At 57.5% G+C, this 18,032-nt stretch overlaps 1 protein-coding gene across 4 annotated transcripts in view; it reads right to left on the bottom strand.

Annotated features, from left to right (window-relative positions):
- Positions 1–15,965, bottom strand: part of TCF7 (transcription factor 7) — a 32,577-nt gene extending 16,612 nt beyond the window's left edge. For all 4 annotated transcript variants that reach the window (XM_057539849.1, XM_057539848.1, XM_057539851.1 and 1 more), the window contains exons 1-3: positions 15,482–15,965; positions 15,223–15,289; positions 14,589–14,713 (exon numbers count right to left, since the gene is read on the bottom strand). In XM_057539849.1, coding sequence (XP_057395832.1) covers positions 14,589–14,713; positions 15,223–15,289; positions 15,482–15,733 — 444 coding nt within the window. In that variant the 5' untranslated portion in view covers positions 15,734–15,965. The remainder of the gene's footprint in view (positions 1–14,588; positions 14,714–15,222; positions 15,290–15,481) is intronic.
- Between the last annotated feature and the right edge of the window lie 2,067 nt (positions 15,966–18,032).

Here is an 18,032-nt window from a genome sequence, read left to right as displayed (position 1 = left end):
TCTTCAAGCAACACCAGACAGCCACATTCTCATCTCTCACCTCCTCTCCCTCTGTGCTCCAGCCACTTTGGCCTCAAGGGCCATGCTGTTGCCTCTGCCTGGAGAGCTCTCCCCCCACTTGTTGCGCTCTCAAAGTTGGGTCTCTAGCAGTACGTGTAGGTAGGGCCCAGTGTGAGCCAGTGTTTAGGGAGCGTGTGGCAGCACTGGACAAAGCACCCTGGCTGGGGCTGGGCATGGTCACAGCAGCACACAGGAGGCTGGGAGGAACTGGGGCCACTGCTGGGAGTCAGGGACATCCTGCCTGGCAACTGAGACCCTGTGCCTCCTTCTACCCCATCTCCTCCTTCCTGCAACACCTTGGGAGTCAGAATTCACCAGCCAAAGCCAGGGCCACCACTAGTTCATATGGTGCCTTTGTGCTAATTAGAAGAAGTACCCCTTCCTCTGGAGAGACAGCCAGGCCCACACCAGGGCACGTGGCTTGGGGAGCATAGTGCAGGCTAGATTTCAGCTCCTTGGCCCAGATCCCCTGCATAACCCCACACAGTGGCCCTGCTCAAAAGGTTCTCTCCAGTTCTCAACTTCTCTTCCCTGCATTGCCAGAAACCAGGTCACGCTCCATCCAGGGTCTGCCGCTGAGCCTCTGCTCTGGCCTTGATCAGTTCCTCTGGACTCCTCTCCCAGCTCCAGGGCCCACTAGTGCCCACCACACACAGCTCCCCCAGACCTCTAGGTCTGGAGCTGGGGATCCACTGTCCAGCACCCATGGTGCTTAAGCACCAAGGAGTCCGGCCAGTTTCTGAGTGGGAAGCTGCCCCACGGCCTGGGACCATGAGAATGAACTTCCCAGAAGGAAGCAGGTCCTCCAAAGGGGACTCGCCTGCCTATCAGCCAAGGCTTGATGTGCGGGCTCCCGCAGACCCGTCTGCAGATATCCCCTGGCTGGGCTCATGCCCTTTTATCGCCAGTCCCCGCTCTGGGCCCTGCTGCCCAGGACGTGGTGCTCTCCAGAGGACGGCCCTCAAGCACCCCGCCCACAGCGTGCCGGACGCCTTGTGCTAGACGCCCACCGCAGAGCATGGAGCCGTGGCCGTGTGGCCAGCTGAGCTGGAGGGCTGGGGTATGGCTGGGCCACACCCTTGTGGACCAGGAGGCTTTAGTCCCGCCTGCCAGCACAGGACTGTGGCCAGGGACGCACAGAGCCCTCCCAGGTCCACGTGGCCAGTCCAGCAGCTGCCCGGCCTCGACATCAGATAGGGGGTCCTGTCACAGCAGAGGCGAGGACTGGAGCCCCTGCCTACAGCCTTGGCAAACCACAGGCCTGCTCGAGACCCAGCCTGGCCCCGAGGCACCCCCGGAGCTAGCGGAACCTCACTGAGCTGAGTGGCCTGGCCCACAGCCTCCAGCGGTTTCTATGCATTCGTTTACTTTTGCTTTCCTTCTTCCTCTCTGAGGTAAACGCCCCTCAGGACAGGATGTTTTTAGAGGAAAATATAAGCTTCCGGGAGCTGCTGCAGCAGAGCTGCTAGTTGATGCTACCGACACACTGTCTGGGGACTCTGCAGCAGCCCGGGGGCTGGGCGTCCCCTGTCCAGGCAGTCGCCCTCCCAGCTCCTCACGGCCCAGCCCTCCGGGAGCCCATGTGCCTGAGGCAGAGGCCAGGGCACAACCTTGGCTCAGGCTGTCTTTGGCAGCAGGGAAAGCCAGGCTCTGGGAAGAAGGCATTTGAGGAGTTCAGAGATTTTGCTCCCCTGGGAGCAAAACCAAAAGGCTTTGTAGAAAAGGCACGAAGAAAGCAGTGGAGGTGCAGATTTAGAGACGGCAGCCCCCACTAGTGACAGCCTCCTGTGTGCCTAGCACCCTGCAGGGTCCGCCCCCCGCCCCCCGAATCCCACCAGTCTTCCCAACCACTTTGTGACGTGTGTGTACAGATTGTGCGGATGAGGAAAGGGTAGCCGGGAGAGGTTAAACGACTTGCCCAAGGTCTCAGAGCAAGTAATGACAGATCGGGATTTGAATCCAGCCCTTTGGGGTTCCTGGCCAGAGATCTTTACCACTCAGTGAGAGGCCTCACAGGCCAGCTGGTAGCGCGCCAGCAATGGAGACCACACGTGTGAGGCGCGGGAGCCGAGTGGTTGCCAGCTTCTCCCCCCCGACACTGGGTCTCCTCACTAAGACCTCCACCCACCCGGGACTTGCTGGATTTTGCCAGCAACACCCTGCCCTCATAGGAGGTGATGTGGGTCCTCAGTCGTAAATGACTAAAGGAACCGTGAGAAGTCATTCTTCCCACCAGGTCTGGCCTCTTTTCCCAGTCCACGTGCATGCGGGGTGGGATGGCCACCCGCAGAAGAGTTAGTGTGCTGCCCAGGAGCGAGAGCCAGGACAGCCCGGCGCAGGGCCCAGAGAGGCGGAGGCTGATGGGCAGTGACGGCTCAAAGGTGGGAGGCAGAGGAGACTTGGAGATCTCATCCCCAGCCTTGGCACTGCATTCCTGCCCCGATTAATTCCAGCCAGCTTCTGAGGAGCAGAGACAAGATGGGGGTCTCTGAGTTACCTGGTCTGTTCAGCTGCCTGTACCAGCCCCGGGAGGACAGTTCTGCCCTGGGGCCACAGTCAGGAAGCTCACTTGGGTCTAACCCTTGCAGCTACTGCCAGTTAAGGAAGGCCCTTGGGGCTCTGCCTGGACTCAGTCCGGTGGTTTATCCCAAGTGAACAAGGCAAAGAGTGGAAAGGAGTCGCTGGAGGCTTCAGGCCCCAGGATGCTCCCACCCAAGCCCCTCACGCCAAGTGTGAGCAGACAGAGGAGGGCAGGGCTGCTCCAACTGCCACAGGGGCCCTCTTGGGGTGGAGCCCTCTAATGAGGTGGAGTTAGGGGGTTCCAAAAACCACAGCAAACAGCTTTTACAGATACACACCTGGGTCTTACACTATAAAAATACAGGGAGAGGGTGAAACACTAAATTCCTGGGGGAGGTGAGGAGTGGGGATGGATGGGATGGGGGAGCCAAGGGGACCCAGCTGTAGCTATAAAACCCAATTTTTCAAAAATAAGTGGATAGATATGTTGTCTAAGAGGCAAGGTAGCAGGTGGTAAGGGCAGGGAACACAGAGGTAGATGCCTGAATTCACATCTCTCCTCCAGCACTTGCAAAGTGCGTCTCTCTGTGCTTCGGGTTCCCCATCTGTACAATAGCCATATCTCATAGGGATTCAATGAAGTAATATTTGTGTCTGCTAATATTTTTTAAAATTAATGAAGAAGAAAACAAAAGACAAAGGCGAGCATGTCCCTAGACCAAGGCTTTTCAGGAAAGCCAGCCTCTGTGCCAGGCCAGGGCTACTGGCCCTCGATTTCCTTTGGTCTACTGCCAGATTGCTGTTGGGCCAGACTCCTGAGGTCCTGACTAGCCCAATGCCCAGAGCCAGGGCAGGGGCAGGGGGAGGGGTGGGGGGTGGCACGGGGGGAGGAGAGGAGGGCAGTGGTAGAAGAAGAAACTCTCAGAATGCCGCAGCAGGGTTGGGAGGTGGATCTGGTTCCCAAGGGGTTTGGGGAGGGGACACCCATGCGCAGGGATGCCCTCAGATTCCTCAGTCCAGCCATTCCCATTGTCTCAGAGCCTAGGACACCCTCTAGCCCATCCCTGGACCACACAGAGGAGGGCACCTGGGCCAGAGAAGTCCAACAGTGAGCTCCAAGCTAAGCCAGGACCAGGGCCAAAGTTAGAAAGAAGGAATCAACCTACACGTAGTCTTAACTGTCCTTGCATCATGCATCAAACCTGATGTAATCTTTTTTTTTTAAATTTAATTTAATTTTTGGCTGCGCTGCGAGGCTTGCGGGATCTTAGTTCCCTGACCAGGGATTCAACCCATGCCCTCGGCAGTGAAAGCGCGGAGTCCTAACCACTGGACCACCAGGGAATTCCCAAACCTGATGTCATCTTAAATGTCATTTATAAACACTTTTCCAGGTAATATTTATTCTGGAAGCCCTGAGGTCCTGCTTCTAACCAAGAAACAACCCTTTTGGCCCCTGATAGCATGTAGTCCAGCCCTGACCCAGGTCCGGAGCTCTGAGGTCACGCCCAGGAGGGGCAGTAAGGGCCAAGTCTTTCCTTGAGGCCAGAGGAATTCAGCTCATAAACTCAACAGGAGTGGGTTCAGCTTTGCAGCCTGCAATGCGCCCAACGAGCTCCACACAATCAAGACCAAAGGGACAGAGCAGAGCCTGGGCTTTGGGGTAAAACAGACCTGAGTCCAAGTCCTGACTCTGCCAAGTACTAGCAAGTTCTTAACCTCTCTGAGCCTCAGCTTCCCCATCTGTAAAATGAGGGCAATAATAGTATCTACTTTCTTGGTTTCTTGTAAGGATCTTGATATCAGGATTAAAAGTCCCCAGCTCAGGTCTGGCACTTGGGAAGTTCTTGACACGTGCACTATTACTGTGGCTGTTGTTATTCTTGCAACTGTTTACGAGCACCTACTATGGGTCATGCACTATGCTGGCCACTAAGGTTCCAGCAGTGAAGAAGACAGATGTGGCCTTGGCCCTGTAGATCCTCTCTAGCCCTTTTGATTCCAACCACCATCCCTTAAACCCCACCTCAACACGGCCATCAACCCTTGTGGCCTCTGCAATCCCAACTTCATCTGGCCCCACGCCCTTTGGTCTATGCTCACCCCCCCCAGCCCCACCCATGGGGTTGCCCACCACAGCTGGGGGGCTCCCAGGCTGCAGCCTGCTTCAAAGCCTGTCGGCAAGCTCTGGGGCGGCTGCTGCAGCCCGGCGCACACTCGGGGCCGCCCCGCCTGGACCCTGGCTATAGCCGCAGAGACCTCACTGCCGCTGCTGCAGAGCTCTCTCCACAGGCTGCTTCTCAGCGTCCCTAAGCGCCCACCCGCCTCCTGCCTGCCTGGCCACCGGGCCAGCCACAGAGCCATCTGATTTGAATGAAACTTCAAACTTAATGACTTTCATGCTGGTTATTTAAAACGCAATGTAATTTTCTTAAACACCCTATTATTTCTTTTGATAGCTACAAAGCTTCCCCCAATCCCATAAGCATGTTTATTTTTAGGGAAAAGAGTGGTTTTGCAGTTGGTCATAGAGACTATAGGGAAAAGGAGCCTGCAGAAAGTAGGACAAAGAGTCAACCATAGCAGCCTGGAGACCCACAGCTGCCTTGCCTTCGTGCTGGGGCAGGCTCCACCGACACCATGGGGTCCAGGGCAGGACCCTGCCCTTCTCATACCAGCACATCCGCCAGCGGCCCTCCTGTCTACCATCTGACAGTGGCCAAGTTCCCCTTCCTGTGCTTCCCCTCTACAGGCCCCAGTGTCCTCATCTGTAAGATGGTTCCACTGGCTTCCCACAGACATGCCAGGCATATATGGTCTGGGGAAGGGGTCCTGGGGCCACCGACATGCCCTCAGCTGCCTCCTCCGGACATTCTGCCCTAGGTAAGGCCTTGAGGCCTGCAGCTTTGACCAACTGGACTAGATCTGTGCCCAGATAAAGTGGCCTCCGGCAGTGGCTGCCCACACTGGGAGGGTGGGTGGGTGTGGCCCTGCCAGTCGGGGCCCCCTGGCAAGGGAGGTGGCCTAGTGGTGGGTGTGCGTGCAGAGGTCAGCTGAGCCCCGCCAATGCGGGGTGTCCTCTGGGAATGGCTATTTTTAGATCCCAGGCTTTCATGTGGCCGAATGATGTGCAGTTTACAAAGCATTGGTAATGCGTTTCAGATGGCGGCCCAGCAGACCGGGAGGCTGGGCCTCCTGCCACCAGAGCCAGGTCAGAGTTAGTCAGAATACCCTCAACTGGACTCCTGTCACCTGTTTCTCCGTCCCTACAATTCCTTCTTGCCTGACGGGGAGACTAGGCCTGGAGCAGTTCTTGCAATGCCCAACAGAGCCCCACCTGAGGCCCACCCGAGCAGCAGGCCTCTCCAGCTGACGCTTATCTGAACCTCAGAAATCCTCATGGCCAGGGCTCCCCACCCCCGTTTACAGAAGGAAACTGAGGCCCAGAGAGGTTAACAGATTTGCTTGAGGTCACACACCCAGGGGAGAAGGTGGCCTCGGTCCCTGGCTTCCTTACCCATCATAGCCCCCTCCACTCATGGGCAAATTGGGCTTCCTGGAAGGGGTGATCGGCCAGCCCTGGCTAGGCCACCCAGACACGGGGGGCTGGGGCAGCTGTAACCATGCACCCCCAGGACCCACTGTTCCCTGGGGCCACTTCCTGCCCATCCACGCCTGCAGCCCCAGCCGCACACTCGCCATCAGCTGAAAGCAGGGAGTGTGGAGCCCAGACACCTCTCCGTCCGTGGAGAGCGAAAAAGATGGTTGTCTTAATGGCAGGGGTAAAGGGGTTGGCAAAGCATCTGCTTCCTCTGATCTCCAAGGAGCTTTGGCTGTGGAGTTGGCTGTGACCTGAAGGCTGTGTGTCACCGTCTCCCTCTGGGCTCTAAAGCCGTATCTGCTGGCACAGCCCAGGCAGGCAGGCTCCACGGGTGGGACAGGCTACAGGGCTGCCTCCCCACAGGAGAGGGCCAAACTCACCAAACTACTACCTTGGGCCAGGGACCCTATCCAGCAGGGGACAGTCCCTCTCCCACCAGGGGACTGAGCCAACGGGAGCCCCATGTTCTGCAGGACCAGAAGGGGCCAAACCCTCTGACCAGGACAAACCCTCCCGGGCTGCAGCTCAGAGACTACGCATGCCAAGGCTGATGTGGGCCACACCTCTTTAAGGGAGGGAGGCGGCACCCCCGTCCAAACCCCAAGCATCAAAGGTCTGCGAGCTGAGACAGCAAACTGCCTGAAGGAAGAAGCTAACAATGTCCTGGGTTCTCAGAGACCCTCCATTGACTCCTGGGGCCTTGGAGTCCTGCTAGAGACAGTGCTGATGAGACGTGCTCTCCACACCCTGGCTAAAGCACCAATGGGCTGTACAACCTGACCTCTGGGGTTCAGCTCCCCTCAGGAAACAGTGGACAAGACCCTGGACTCATGACCCTGGAGTGAGACTGAGAGTCAAAAGAAATAACACAAAACTTCCACCTCTGAGGCACTCCTGCCTTGCATGTGCCAGTTCGCTTGGGTCTGCCCTGCCCAAAGCCCACCCCCTCCCTTGCATCCCAGCATCCACCTGCCCCAGCTGCCGGCTCTGCCCGCCTCACCCTCTATGTTCAACTCAAACCATCTCCCGTGGACACCACACTGCCCTTCATGCTGCTAACACACTGCAGGTACCCACCAGCCACTCCTGGGCTCCGGAACCAGCGCCGCCCGGGTATTAAGGTCACGTGCTGCGCCTTCAGTGCTGGCCCTTCTCCAGCCTCACAGACCCTGGGCTTCGGGTGGCCCGTCCAGTGACCAAGAACATACTAATTTCTGCCTCTCCTCCTCTGCTTGAGCTGTGCCCCCAACCTAGAGCATTCTCCCACTCTCACCTTTGCAGGTTCTGGGCCAGCCAGAACTCTCCCCTGTCAGGAAGCCTTCCTGGCTGCCCCCCCTGGCCTCCCTCCCTCCTCAGTGCCCTTTATCCAACACGGCCGACTCCGAGCCCCCAGGAGAGTCTCTTTGCCTTGCCAGAACTGAGCTCTGGGGGGTGGGGCAGAGGCAGCCGTCCCCTCTGTGCTGAGCCAAGGCCAAGTGGGGCTCCGTAAATACCGGTTAAGAGTCTGGACCAGGATTCTAGATACAGCTGGCACTATGTCGTCGACCAGCTGAGGGCCCGAGGGCTGGCTGGGCCGGATAGCTGTCCTCTTTGCCCTGCCCCAGGGGAACTGGCTGCTGAGCTGAGGACGGACAGCATCAGGGGCTTTAGTCCAGCCGCACCTTCAGGAGCACTGCACCTACTGGCCCGGCGTCCTTTACAAGGGCCATTCCCACACAGTGTTAACAATCCCTCCCACAGTGGCTTCCACTCATGAAGCACCTACTATGTGCCGGGAACTCCACATACACTATCTCGTTCCATTCCACAGTAACCCAAGGAGGTGGGAACCTTCGCTATCCTCAGTTTTAGATGAGAAAGCTAAGGCCCACAGGAGTTAACTTACCCAAGGCCACTCAGCCAAGGAGTGGAAGATATGGTATTTGAGGGCGGAGCTTCCCGACTCAGGCCTTCCCCCTTCACTCCTCTAAGGGGCCTTGGATAAGTCCCTTCCCTGACCTGGCTTTACTGTCCCCACCTGCAGAGGAGGGTTGTTACCCAAGGATCTGTGCACCGTACCGTTGGGGGAGGGGGAGCCCTGTGACCTGATAAAACACCTGTTTCCTCCAACAGAGTCTTGTTTGTACACAGTGGCAGGAAGCAGCCAGTCACAAGGTATGAGGGAGTGTGACTGTATGGCTTCGGGACCGCAGCTGCCCGAGGAGGCTCAGAGAGGGCTGCGGCTCCCCTTGTCCCCTCCATGTGGCTCTGTGCCCACCCTGATCCAGCCTGACCTCAGCAGTTATGCGACTTGAAACTAGTGCCCCTGCAGCCCATTCTTACAGCTCAGCTAAACCTCCCTTCATGCAGGAACGGGGGTTGGGTGTGATCTTAGGAGACCCAGGAGGGCATGGGCTGCCAACTGGCCATGAGAGGGGACCACCAAGGCCCCCCCTCTTCAACTCCACTCATGCCTAAGTCTTGGAGCACCTGGGGAAGCAGGCAGAACTTGTATGGATATCCCTGTTTGCGGGCTATGGAAGCTGGCTCGTGAAACCCTGCTGGGGCCGGGGGAAGAATACCTGGGTCCTGGTGACCAACTCAGGGCTCTCTGTCAGCCCCTCCACCCCGCTAAACTGGAGGAGTGGATGGCAGCCCTAAAACTGCAGCCCCTGGTGACAGGGTGGGGCAGGGGTCTGCAGGATAGGCCTCCTTCAGGGTGCTTTCCTGGCCCTGAAATGCATCAGGGAAGCCCCCAAAACAAAGTTTCACCTTGGGAGCAGCTGGCGGTGAGGGGGTTGCTGCAGATTTTCCAAATACCACACAGCCTTCCAAGTCAGGAAGGAATGCAAGTCAAAATTACTTTTAAGTCTCACTGCCCACCACGAACCTATAAAACGAACAACAAAAAAGGGGAAACTCCACGTCAGCTATGCTTGGGCACCGCAAGGAACCCTCAGTGAACTGGGGGCCATGATTATTCCTACCTCTTGAACCCATAATTCTCTTTGAACATTATGCTCCAGGAAAATAATCAAAATGGAAACTAAGGAGTGATTTGTATAGAGCATCGTTCCCACTGGTAAAGGCGGCAAGCTGCGAGCAAACTAGAAGCCCCATGAGGGAGAGATGAATAATAAACATGAGGGAAAACAAGCAAAGAAGCCGTGCATGGGCACTGCCTGGGGGCCTGCACACCAGGGAAGCGTCGGAGCAAGACACAGGGGTGTTACACACGGGGCACCATGTGAGAAAAGCTCTGGGAGTGGTTCAGAGGCTAATGGCCATGAAGGTCTTTTCCCTTTTTTTTCTTACAAAATAGCTTAAGCCCCTAACATCTTGTGTAAAGGGCTTCTATATGGCTGGGGAAGGGGAGCCTCTTTCCGAAAAATCTCTGGGCGGTGGGAGAGGATTCTCAGGATGGAATGCGTGGCTATGGCTCCCAGTCTGGCTCCAGGAACAACACTTTTCCTCCCAAGAATGCCTGGGTGAGGCAGGCATTGAGGGGGCCTGTACACCTGAGTCCCACCTGAGGGCTGGTCCCCAGGGTTCAGACCCCCAAACCGGGTGGCCCAAAGTGGAGATATAATTCTCCAGACAGGAGTGCACATGGAGCCTACCACTGAGCCACCACTGGTCCCAGAGGAGCCAGGACAGCAAGGGAGAGGGATCACTTGTGGCCAAACCCCGACCCCCAAGCCCAGGCCACGCTGGCACCTTCCTGGGCACGTCCCTGGTACTGCTGCCTCCAGTCCTCACTCCAACTCTGGGAGGAGGGCTTGCCACTCCCATTGTGCAGATGAGGAAACTAAGGCTCAGACATACTTCTGACACATGGGCTGTGTCTGGACTAAGCATGGAAAGTGCATCATAAACCAGTGCCAACCACCTTGGCCTGAAGAGCTGCCGGGGTGGGCACAGCAGCCGAGGCCTGGTGGGGGATGATGGAGGGCCCCACTTGGATAGTCAGAGCAAGTCTCTCTGAGGAGGTGACACCTGAATAAGCCCTGGGTGAGGAATGAGAAGCGGCAGCTAGGTGAAGAGCTAGAGAATGCCGAACTGTGGGAACGAGCGCAAAGGTCTTGAGGTGGAAAGAACTTGGTGGCTGTAAAACCTATCAGGCCACTGAGGTGGCTGCTTTTTAGGGAGAAAGGAAGAGTACGGTGCAGATGAGGAGGGGCGGTCAGCAGGGGCTGGCCACCCAGGCATTCAGGCCGTGGCGAGTGGCTTAGATTTTACTTCAAGAGCAATGGGAGCCTCTACAGGGTTTCATCAGGCGAGAGATGGGATCTGACTTATGTTTGGCTGCTCTGTGGATCCTGGATTGAGGGTTAGGGTAGGGTTGTGGGGAGGGACCCAGGTCCGCTGCAGGGACCCTAGAGGAGGCTGCCTTCCTGGAGGAGGGATGGTGATGGTTGGGGCTTGGGGGTAGTGAATGAAGTAGAGACGCGGAAGATTTGGGATGTCTGAAGGGAGCCCAGATGCCTGCCAGCCCCCTATTTGTCTTCATCTGGCAGACAACGCTACTCCTTCAGGAAGCTGCTCAGCAGACCCTCCCCACAGCCTAGGCAGGGGCCAGGTCTGCCCAGGACACGCCAGCAGGACCTTTTGTGACAGTACTCCTCTGGCCAGGGATTCAGGTCTATTCATCTGTCTCCTCCACTCAGCTGGGCACTCCAGGGGCAGAGGCTGGTTCTGCTCTGTCTGGTGCCCAGCCTGGTGCCAAACTCTCTCCTAACAGGCTTCATCCCAACCAGGGCCGGTGACCAACCATCACTACCCCTCCTCCGCGAGGCCCCACCGCTCACCCTCTGAGGGGTGTGGAGGGTTGGGTGGGTGCATCTCTGCAGAGCCCCCCCGGACAGGCCAGCCACACGTCAGCAGCACTTCCTTCCTCTGCTCAAGTCTTGCTCATACCCTCACCTCCTGCTCCCCCAGGGCTCGCTCCCCTCACTTGGACCTCAGACCTTGGAGTCAGAGAACATGAGCCCGATGGCCAGGAGTCCACTGCTTCAAGTGGGCTCCTCCATGTCAGATGTCTCCGGGCATGCCCAGACACCAGGATGGCACAGGGGAACAGCCCCAAGTCCCTGCAAGAGCCAAAAGGCTCAGCTCAGCTATTTTTTTTTTAAATTGAGATGTAATTCACATACCTTAAAACTGACCATTTTAAAGTATACAATTCAGCGGCTTTTAATATATTCACAAGATTGTGCAACCATCACCACTACCTAATTCCAGAACATATTCATCACCCAAAAAAAGAAACCCCATACCCATTAGCAGTCACTCCCCATTCTCCTCTTCCCTCAGCCCTCGGCAACCACTCCTCTACTTTCTGTCTCTATGGATTTGCCTATTCTGGGCATTTCATCTAAATGGCAAAAGGCTCAGCAGCCTTCCAGGCCACAGATACCAAGCAGAGCCCATAGAAGGGGTCAGAAGAGTGACATGGCCTCATACCCTTTTTGAGATGAGGATTTGCACCAGACTGTCAGTTCTGCACTAAGAGTCTGAGTTTTCCTAAGGAGTGATGCCTTACTCATCCCAGAAATCCCTCAAAGTCTGGCGCAGGACCAGTCATTGCCCCTCCCCACCTCAATCCCAGAGCGGAGCAAACAAAACAAAACAATAGTGGCTACTGGTCTAGGCCAGTAACTGTCTGCAAGCCTACATTAGATGCCTGAAAGACATCAGCTATGAAATTAACTTTGACCTAATTTCCACTTCCAAAAACAGAGTTTGCAAGAAACCAAGTACCAAAAGGAAGGAACCTTTTGGGAAAAAAATCTCCCTCTGCCCCCCTGGCAGTTGTCTGTGAGGTGGTCATTTGGCCCATTGCTCCTGACAACGTTCAAGTCTGCCTGCCTTGAGGTGTCCAACGTAGCAGCCGCATGGGTATTCCACCCACACAAGGGCAGATGAGGTCCCTGGCATGGGTTTTCCCCACTGTCAGGGGAGGTCAAGCGTTCGGCCCTGAGCTCCCCCGCACAACTGTTGACCACTTGGATTCTCTCAGAGAGGGCAAAGAGCAAGAGGGGCCAAGTCCTAAGGCTCATGGGGAGGGGCTGGGCAGTGTGTCATCTGTCCCCTGAAGAGGGGCTCAGGAAAGCAGAGCTTTGGAAAAGAACTTCCAAAGGTGATTTTCCTCAGGTCCCCTACAAGGGACTCCTAACCCATCGTAAGAGTTTCTTTCCTCATTCCAGACACATGAACCTTGAATCACATGATAAATGTGCTCCCAAAACATGGGGTCAATTAATTTTGCTTTTTAAAACCTCACCATATTTTAAATGTCCACACAACTCTGAGTAACACAAAGAACTACTACTCTTATTTGCTATTTGGTTGTAAGTATCAGATTTGCTTAAAGGAGGCTCCCCTATATTCACGTACATCTTCCTCACCCAGCATCTCCCCAACTTAGGCCCTTGCCTCTGTCCTTGTCCCCAGCCCCATGGAGCAGCCGATGCCAGGGCACAGAAAGTCAGCTCCAGAGCCTGCCCTCCTCCTGTGTTCCCAGAAGCCAGGCTGCGGGAGGCTACAGCTGTGTGGGGAGGAGGACAAAGGGATCTGCCCCTATAAGAGAGGGTGTGACACATAGAAATGCATCTGCTGTAGCTTGAGAAAGAGCCCAAAGTTGAAAAAAATGAATGATCCAGGCCAGGGGAGTGATGGTGTGCCTGCCCTAGTTCCTACTCCCCCCCAATCCTGACTGCTAGAGGCAGCCATCCATCCGCCTACACTTCGACCAGTGTAAGCTAAAGGACACCAAATGGTCCCATCACCACACCCTTATGAAGAACGAGGCACTCCCACTCTGGGCACTCTCCTACCACTTGCCCAGGCTGTGAAAGAAACTCAGAAACACTGCCTTTTCCCTGCACCTCTGTGGAATCATAAGATGCTGGAGGGAATCTGCGTGCTAGGCCTGCTTTGGGTCCTAGGCCTTTTGTTTAGTCATGATTATCAGGGACCCCAGCCCCCTGTTGGCAGCTCACGTGCCTGTGGTTTGGCAGTGGTGGGTTATGTCCCACCACTTGGCCCCAAATCTAAAGGTTTACACCTTGTAGGGGGCCCCCAAAGCATCCTTCAGTATCAGCTCATGGAGGGTAGAGGTCTCTCGGGAGAGCTGCTGCGTCAGGTGGCAAGGTCAGAAGGTGAGCCCCTTGCCCCAGACTTGGAAGGAAGCGAATACCTCACAGACGGAGCCACCCCAGAGCAGAAAGCCAGACAGACCACTCAACCAACATATTCCTTCACAGATGAAGGAACGGGGGTCCAAAGGGCAAGGAGCTTATTTCTAGTTAGCTGCCCACCACCAGGTTTTCCATCCTGGGTTTCTGGAGAGAAGGCTCAATCTACTTTCTCATGTCCCACCAGCTTCAGCATGAAACAGCTTTCAGAACCAACCCTCCTCACTCCTGATCTGACACAGCCTGGCAGTCACTCTCCGCCCTCTGGGTGACCCCCACCACTAGCCATGTGAGCCTCCTACTGCTGGCCTGACCTGCACTGGGTCTACATTTGCACCCAACACCTGCCCACCACAGATCCCAAACCCTTACATGTACTCTAGAAGCTCTAATCTCACCCCTGACTTCGGCCAGCTGAGCACACTCTGAAACACTAATCTGAGTTTTTCGTAAGTGCAGCTTTACTGCTGCTCCACAGCACTGAGATAGGGCTCTTCACACTTTAGGTCATCTGCACCAATGGGCAAAAAGCATGGTTTGTAATGATCATGGAATCTTCTCAAAGCACTGGGTGCTTAAATTTAATTTGAAAATTCATTAAACAGGCCACTTACTGACACTACTGATTTGAAACACCTTTGCAAACCCTTCCTAGTGCATTTGAGACCAAGCCAGCTTCATAAAAACCCACTTTCCACACATCGTGTTCGGGTTGTTTCTCTGGTAAGGCCACATTCATGCCAATAAGGACAGAGCGAGTAGAGCATGTTTCTCCTGTACAACCAGGACCTGAAGACCAGCTTTTCTGCCCGCTCCTCCAAACACTGAGGACTGGGGCTTAGTGAGAGAAGGCTAACAGCAAAGCTCACAGCTCTGGGCACACTACATACACCACCCTCAGGAGGGATGGGTGGTCTCAGCTTAACCGTTCTCCAAGCCGACTCCATCCCAGCATCACCTAGCACCAGGACAGGGCCCACGCCTGCTAGTGAGCAAGCTGGGAAGACAACAGCCAACCGCTGGAGGCAGGTGGGGTGCCTAAGGCAGCCCTCCTTCCTTCAGGGAAGTTCTCCTTCTGGTTCAGATCCCGCTGGGTGTGGATGGGGAAAGAGACAAGAACAGAGTTCTGTATCCATTTTGTTCTAGGTAAAAGTCACTTCTTGCCCATGCCTCACATACCTGATCAAGAAGGTAGCAGGCACAAGGCGGGATGGGCTGCTGGGGCCACTTACCAGCGAGGGCTGCGGCTGGGGGTGCTGCCCTGCTCCCGACGGGGGTGGGTAGTGCATGAGCAGATTGAAGGCGGAGTAGACGGTGTCTTTGTACATGCCGCTGGCGCACTCCGGGGCCTTCAGGCCTGGAAAAACCACAGCTGGTCAGAAGCGCCAGCCCGGGCGGCTCGGGCTGAAGGCTGTCTGTTCGCTCGAGAGAAAATCGGAATTGCCAAGGGGTCCCCTTCAAGTTCGTGACTTGAAGGGCTGGGGGTGCCCGCAGTGCCAAGTTTCGACGAAGGACCCCGAGTTCGGGCCTCCCTTTCTCGGCCCCCACTCCGCCCTCCGGCCAAGGAACCTTGGCCAACGCTTTCTCCTCAAGTCGGGGGATTAGTCAGTCACCTGGGCAGGAGGGGAGGCGGAGATGGCGGGGGTCTGTTTACTCCTATAAAGGTCAGGGCACCGGAAGTGACTCGAGCTCGGCGGCGCCCGGGAAACCCGCCCCCACTCCCCCACCCCCTCGGTTTTACCGCCTCCTCGAGCTGCAGTTGGGGGGAGGCACCCCCTCGGCTCCCTCCCGTCCTCAAAGGCCCCGCTCTCCCACCAAGGCCGGGCCTTAGCGGGAGGAGGGGAGCCGGGCCGGGCAGAAACTCACCGTCTTCCAGAGACTCTGTAAGTTTGTCGGGGAAAAGTCTCTGCGAAGTGTGTTCCCGCCCGAGAGCCTGCGGGGAGATCCAGAGGGGCCTTGAGAGGGCTGGGAAAGCTGGGGGCTCGGGGCCCGGGGCAGGAGGGGTCTGAGGGATGCGGACCCCCGAGGGCCGCGGGAGGGAGGGGCGGGGCAGCGCGAGCCGAGCGCCCGGGCCGGCGGAGCGCGGCGGCTGCGGGGGAGCAGCGGGGCGCGGGCCGGCGCTCACCTCGGCCCCGACCTCGGCCTCGCCGCGGGCACCGGCGCCCGCCCCCGGGACCCCCGCGTCGCCGGCCGCGCCCTCGGACTCATTGACGAGCGACGACTTGAGCTCGGCCAGGTCGCGCTCGGGGCCCGCGGCGCTGTCGCGGCTCTTGTCGTCCTGCTCCTCGCCCTCGTCCTGGAAGGCCAGCAGCTCGTCGGGCGCGCCGAGGTCGTCGCCGCCGCCCGCGCCGCCCCCGCCCGAGTCCAGCTGAGGCATGGTGCGCTCCGCCCTCGGGGGCGCGGGGCGCGGGGGTGCGGGGCGCGGAGCCGGCCCGGGAGGCAGCGAGCCCGGAGTCCGGACCTCCGAGCCCGGAGCGCGGCGGGCGGAGCGCGGGCTGACTCCGCCTGGGCGGGCTGCGGGCGCGGGGCGCGGGCGCAGGGCGCGGACGCAGGGCTGAGAGGCTCGGGGAGCTGGCGGGTCCGAACATCAAAGGCGCCGCCGGCTGAGTGCCGGGGGCGGGGCGGGGACGCCGGGGGCGGGCCCGGTCGATGGGCGGAGCCATAGCGCCCGGCCCCTCCTCTCCCGGGAGAGGCCGGGACGTACCCAGTGGGTAGAGACTTAAAGGGCTCGCTCTCCCAGGCATAACCTGAGTGAGGCGTCGGAGGAGCCTGAAAAGCATCACACTTCTGAAATGCGGGGACTCTAAAGGAGATTCTTGACCTTGATTCCTCACCTACAACAAGGGAGTCCCTTCCTGCGCCCAGGTTTCTCCCCCAGCTGCGGAGGGCGCGGAGTTTGTGGGTGCCTTGGAACGGGAGCCAAGGTGTGAGCAGTCTGTGCCCCGGGCCCAGTATGTCCTGGGCTTGGAACTGGGGGCTTCCTAGAGCTCGGGGGCTGCTCGAGGCTGTGCTCGAACACCGGGCCGGCAGAGTTAGGACTCCTCAAAACTCCATTCTCTGGCGCATCTTCCAGCCTTCTGCCAATCTGGGACCTCCTTCCAGGTCGCCCGCACACAGTGCGAACGCAAGCATATACCCCTCACACTTCTATTGAGTGCCTGTTGTATGAGGGACTCATACATTACACATCTGTGATGGGCCTCTCAGCCATGTGGCGGCTCCGAGGCGCGAACACAGCCAAGTGGGCAAGGGGGAAATATCCCGCCAGACCCCATTCCAATCCTCCAGCCCCACCCCCCCACCCCACCCCCAACACCTCGCTCAACTGAGTTCCATGCCTGGAACCTGCGGCCGGAGGAGGGGAGACTTTGGGCAGCTACGTGGGCCGCGGGATTCTGACGAGGGGTCAGTGGTCCCAGCAACTTAACCGGGAAGTCGCATTCCCGCAGAGCCCATTGACTCTGAGCCTGGCGCAGGCGGGCCCCCGCAAGATCTAGGCTGCAGGGTCTGTAGCCGGAGGAGAGCGGGAACGTGAGCCACCTTCCATCGCATCTACCAGGCACCTTGGGTCATGTCCACGCGGGCCTCCTCAGCACACTTGACCTCAGCTCAGCCCCTGCATCTAGGAAAGACACCGGCCCTTTTGGATCGCGGTGCAGTAAACCCAGCAGGTTTCGGTGCTGGATTCAGTGTAGACGTTCCCACGTCTCCCGAAAGCAACTGGTGCAGAGGGTATTTAGGAGGCGAGAGCGTCTTGGACGCGTGTCCGGTTCAGAGTCCCACAGGAGTCCTGTAGCGGCGCAAAGCCTGGCCGGAAGAGGGCCGCGCCGCCCCTGCGGGTCCAGGCCCAGCCGGGCTGGCTGCGGATCAAAGAGACACGGCCGCCCTTCTCTGCGTTCAGATCCTATCTGCACCCGCCCAGCGGGGCGCCTCGTCCCCCCACCTCAGGGCTAGAGTGCCCACTTTTCCTCCCTTCCCCGTGCTGGAGGGGCGGGGCGTAGGGGGGAGGGGGTTGGGCACTGGTGCTCAGCTTGGTGATGGAGATGTGGGAAGACCCTGCCCATTAGGTCTCCCCGGGCTCCTTTCCTGGCTGTGAGCTTGCTGCTCAGTCTCACTCATCCCCTCTAGAGTGTGTGTGTGGGAGGGTTGTTCCAGCCTGACTTGGCCCAGTTGAGGGGCAGAGGGTACAGGAGGAGGGGCCCACAGCTTCCCCCATCCCCTGCCCCTGAGGTTGCAGGGTCTGACTTCGGAATGAGCGTCCTCTGGGAAGTTGAATGGGAATACGAATCTGCCTAATCCAAAGGCTTTGGAGGTCCTCCTCTGTTTGCGGGTGACCCCAGCTTAGTAGGAGCCTCCTTCCTCCAGGAGAAGGTCTGCAGACCCATGCCGTCACAGTGGACATAGGCCAGTGGGGATTGAAGTTTTCTCCATGGAGAAAGGAGAGAAGTCAGGGCAACAATGAAGTGGTTGGTTTGTTTTTCTCAATAAGGCTAAATTTTGTTCAGCTTAAAGTATTAGCCTTTAATCAGAGATTATGAACTTTCTGCTCTATTGGGATGAAAACAGCCTTTCTTTACTAAAATGATAGTGAGAATTGATTTTTTAAATATCCTTATTTGGCAAAAGAAAAACTTGGCCACTCTCTGTTCCCTCTGCCACCCCAAATTTCTTTGGAC

This window comes from Balaenoptera acutorostrata, chromosome 2, assembly GCF_949987535.1.
Source record: "Balaenoptera acutorostrata chromosome 2, mBalAcu1.1, whole genome shotgun sequence".
In the NCBI taxonomy this organism is placed as follows: domain Eukaryota; kingdom Metazoa; phylum Chordata; class Mammalia; order Artiodactyla; family Balaenopteridae; genus Balaenoptera; species Balaenoptera acutorostrata.
The sequence above is the reverse complement of the archived record's forward strand: the minus strand, read 5'-3'. Positions and strand labels throughout refer to the sequence as shown.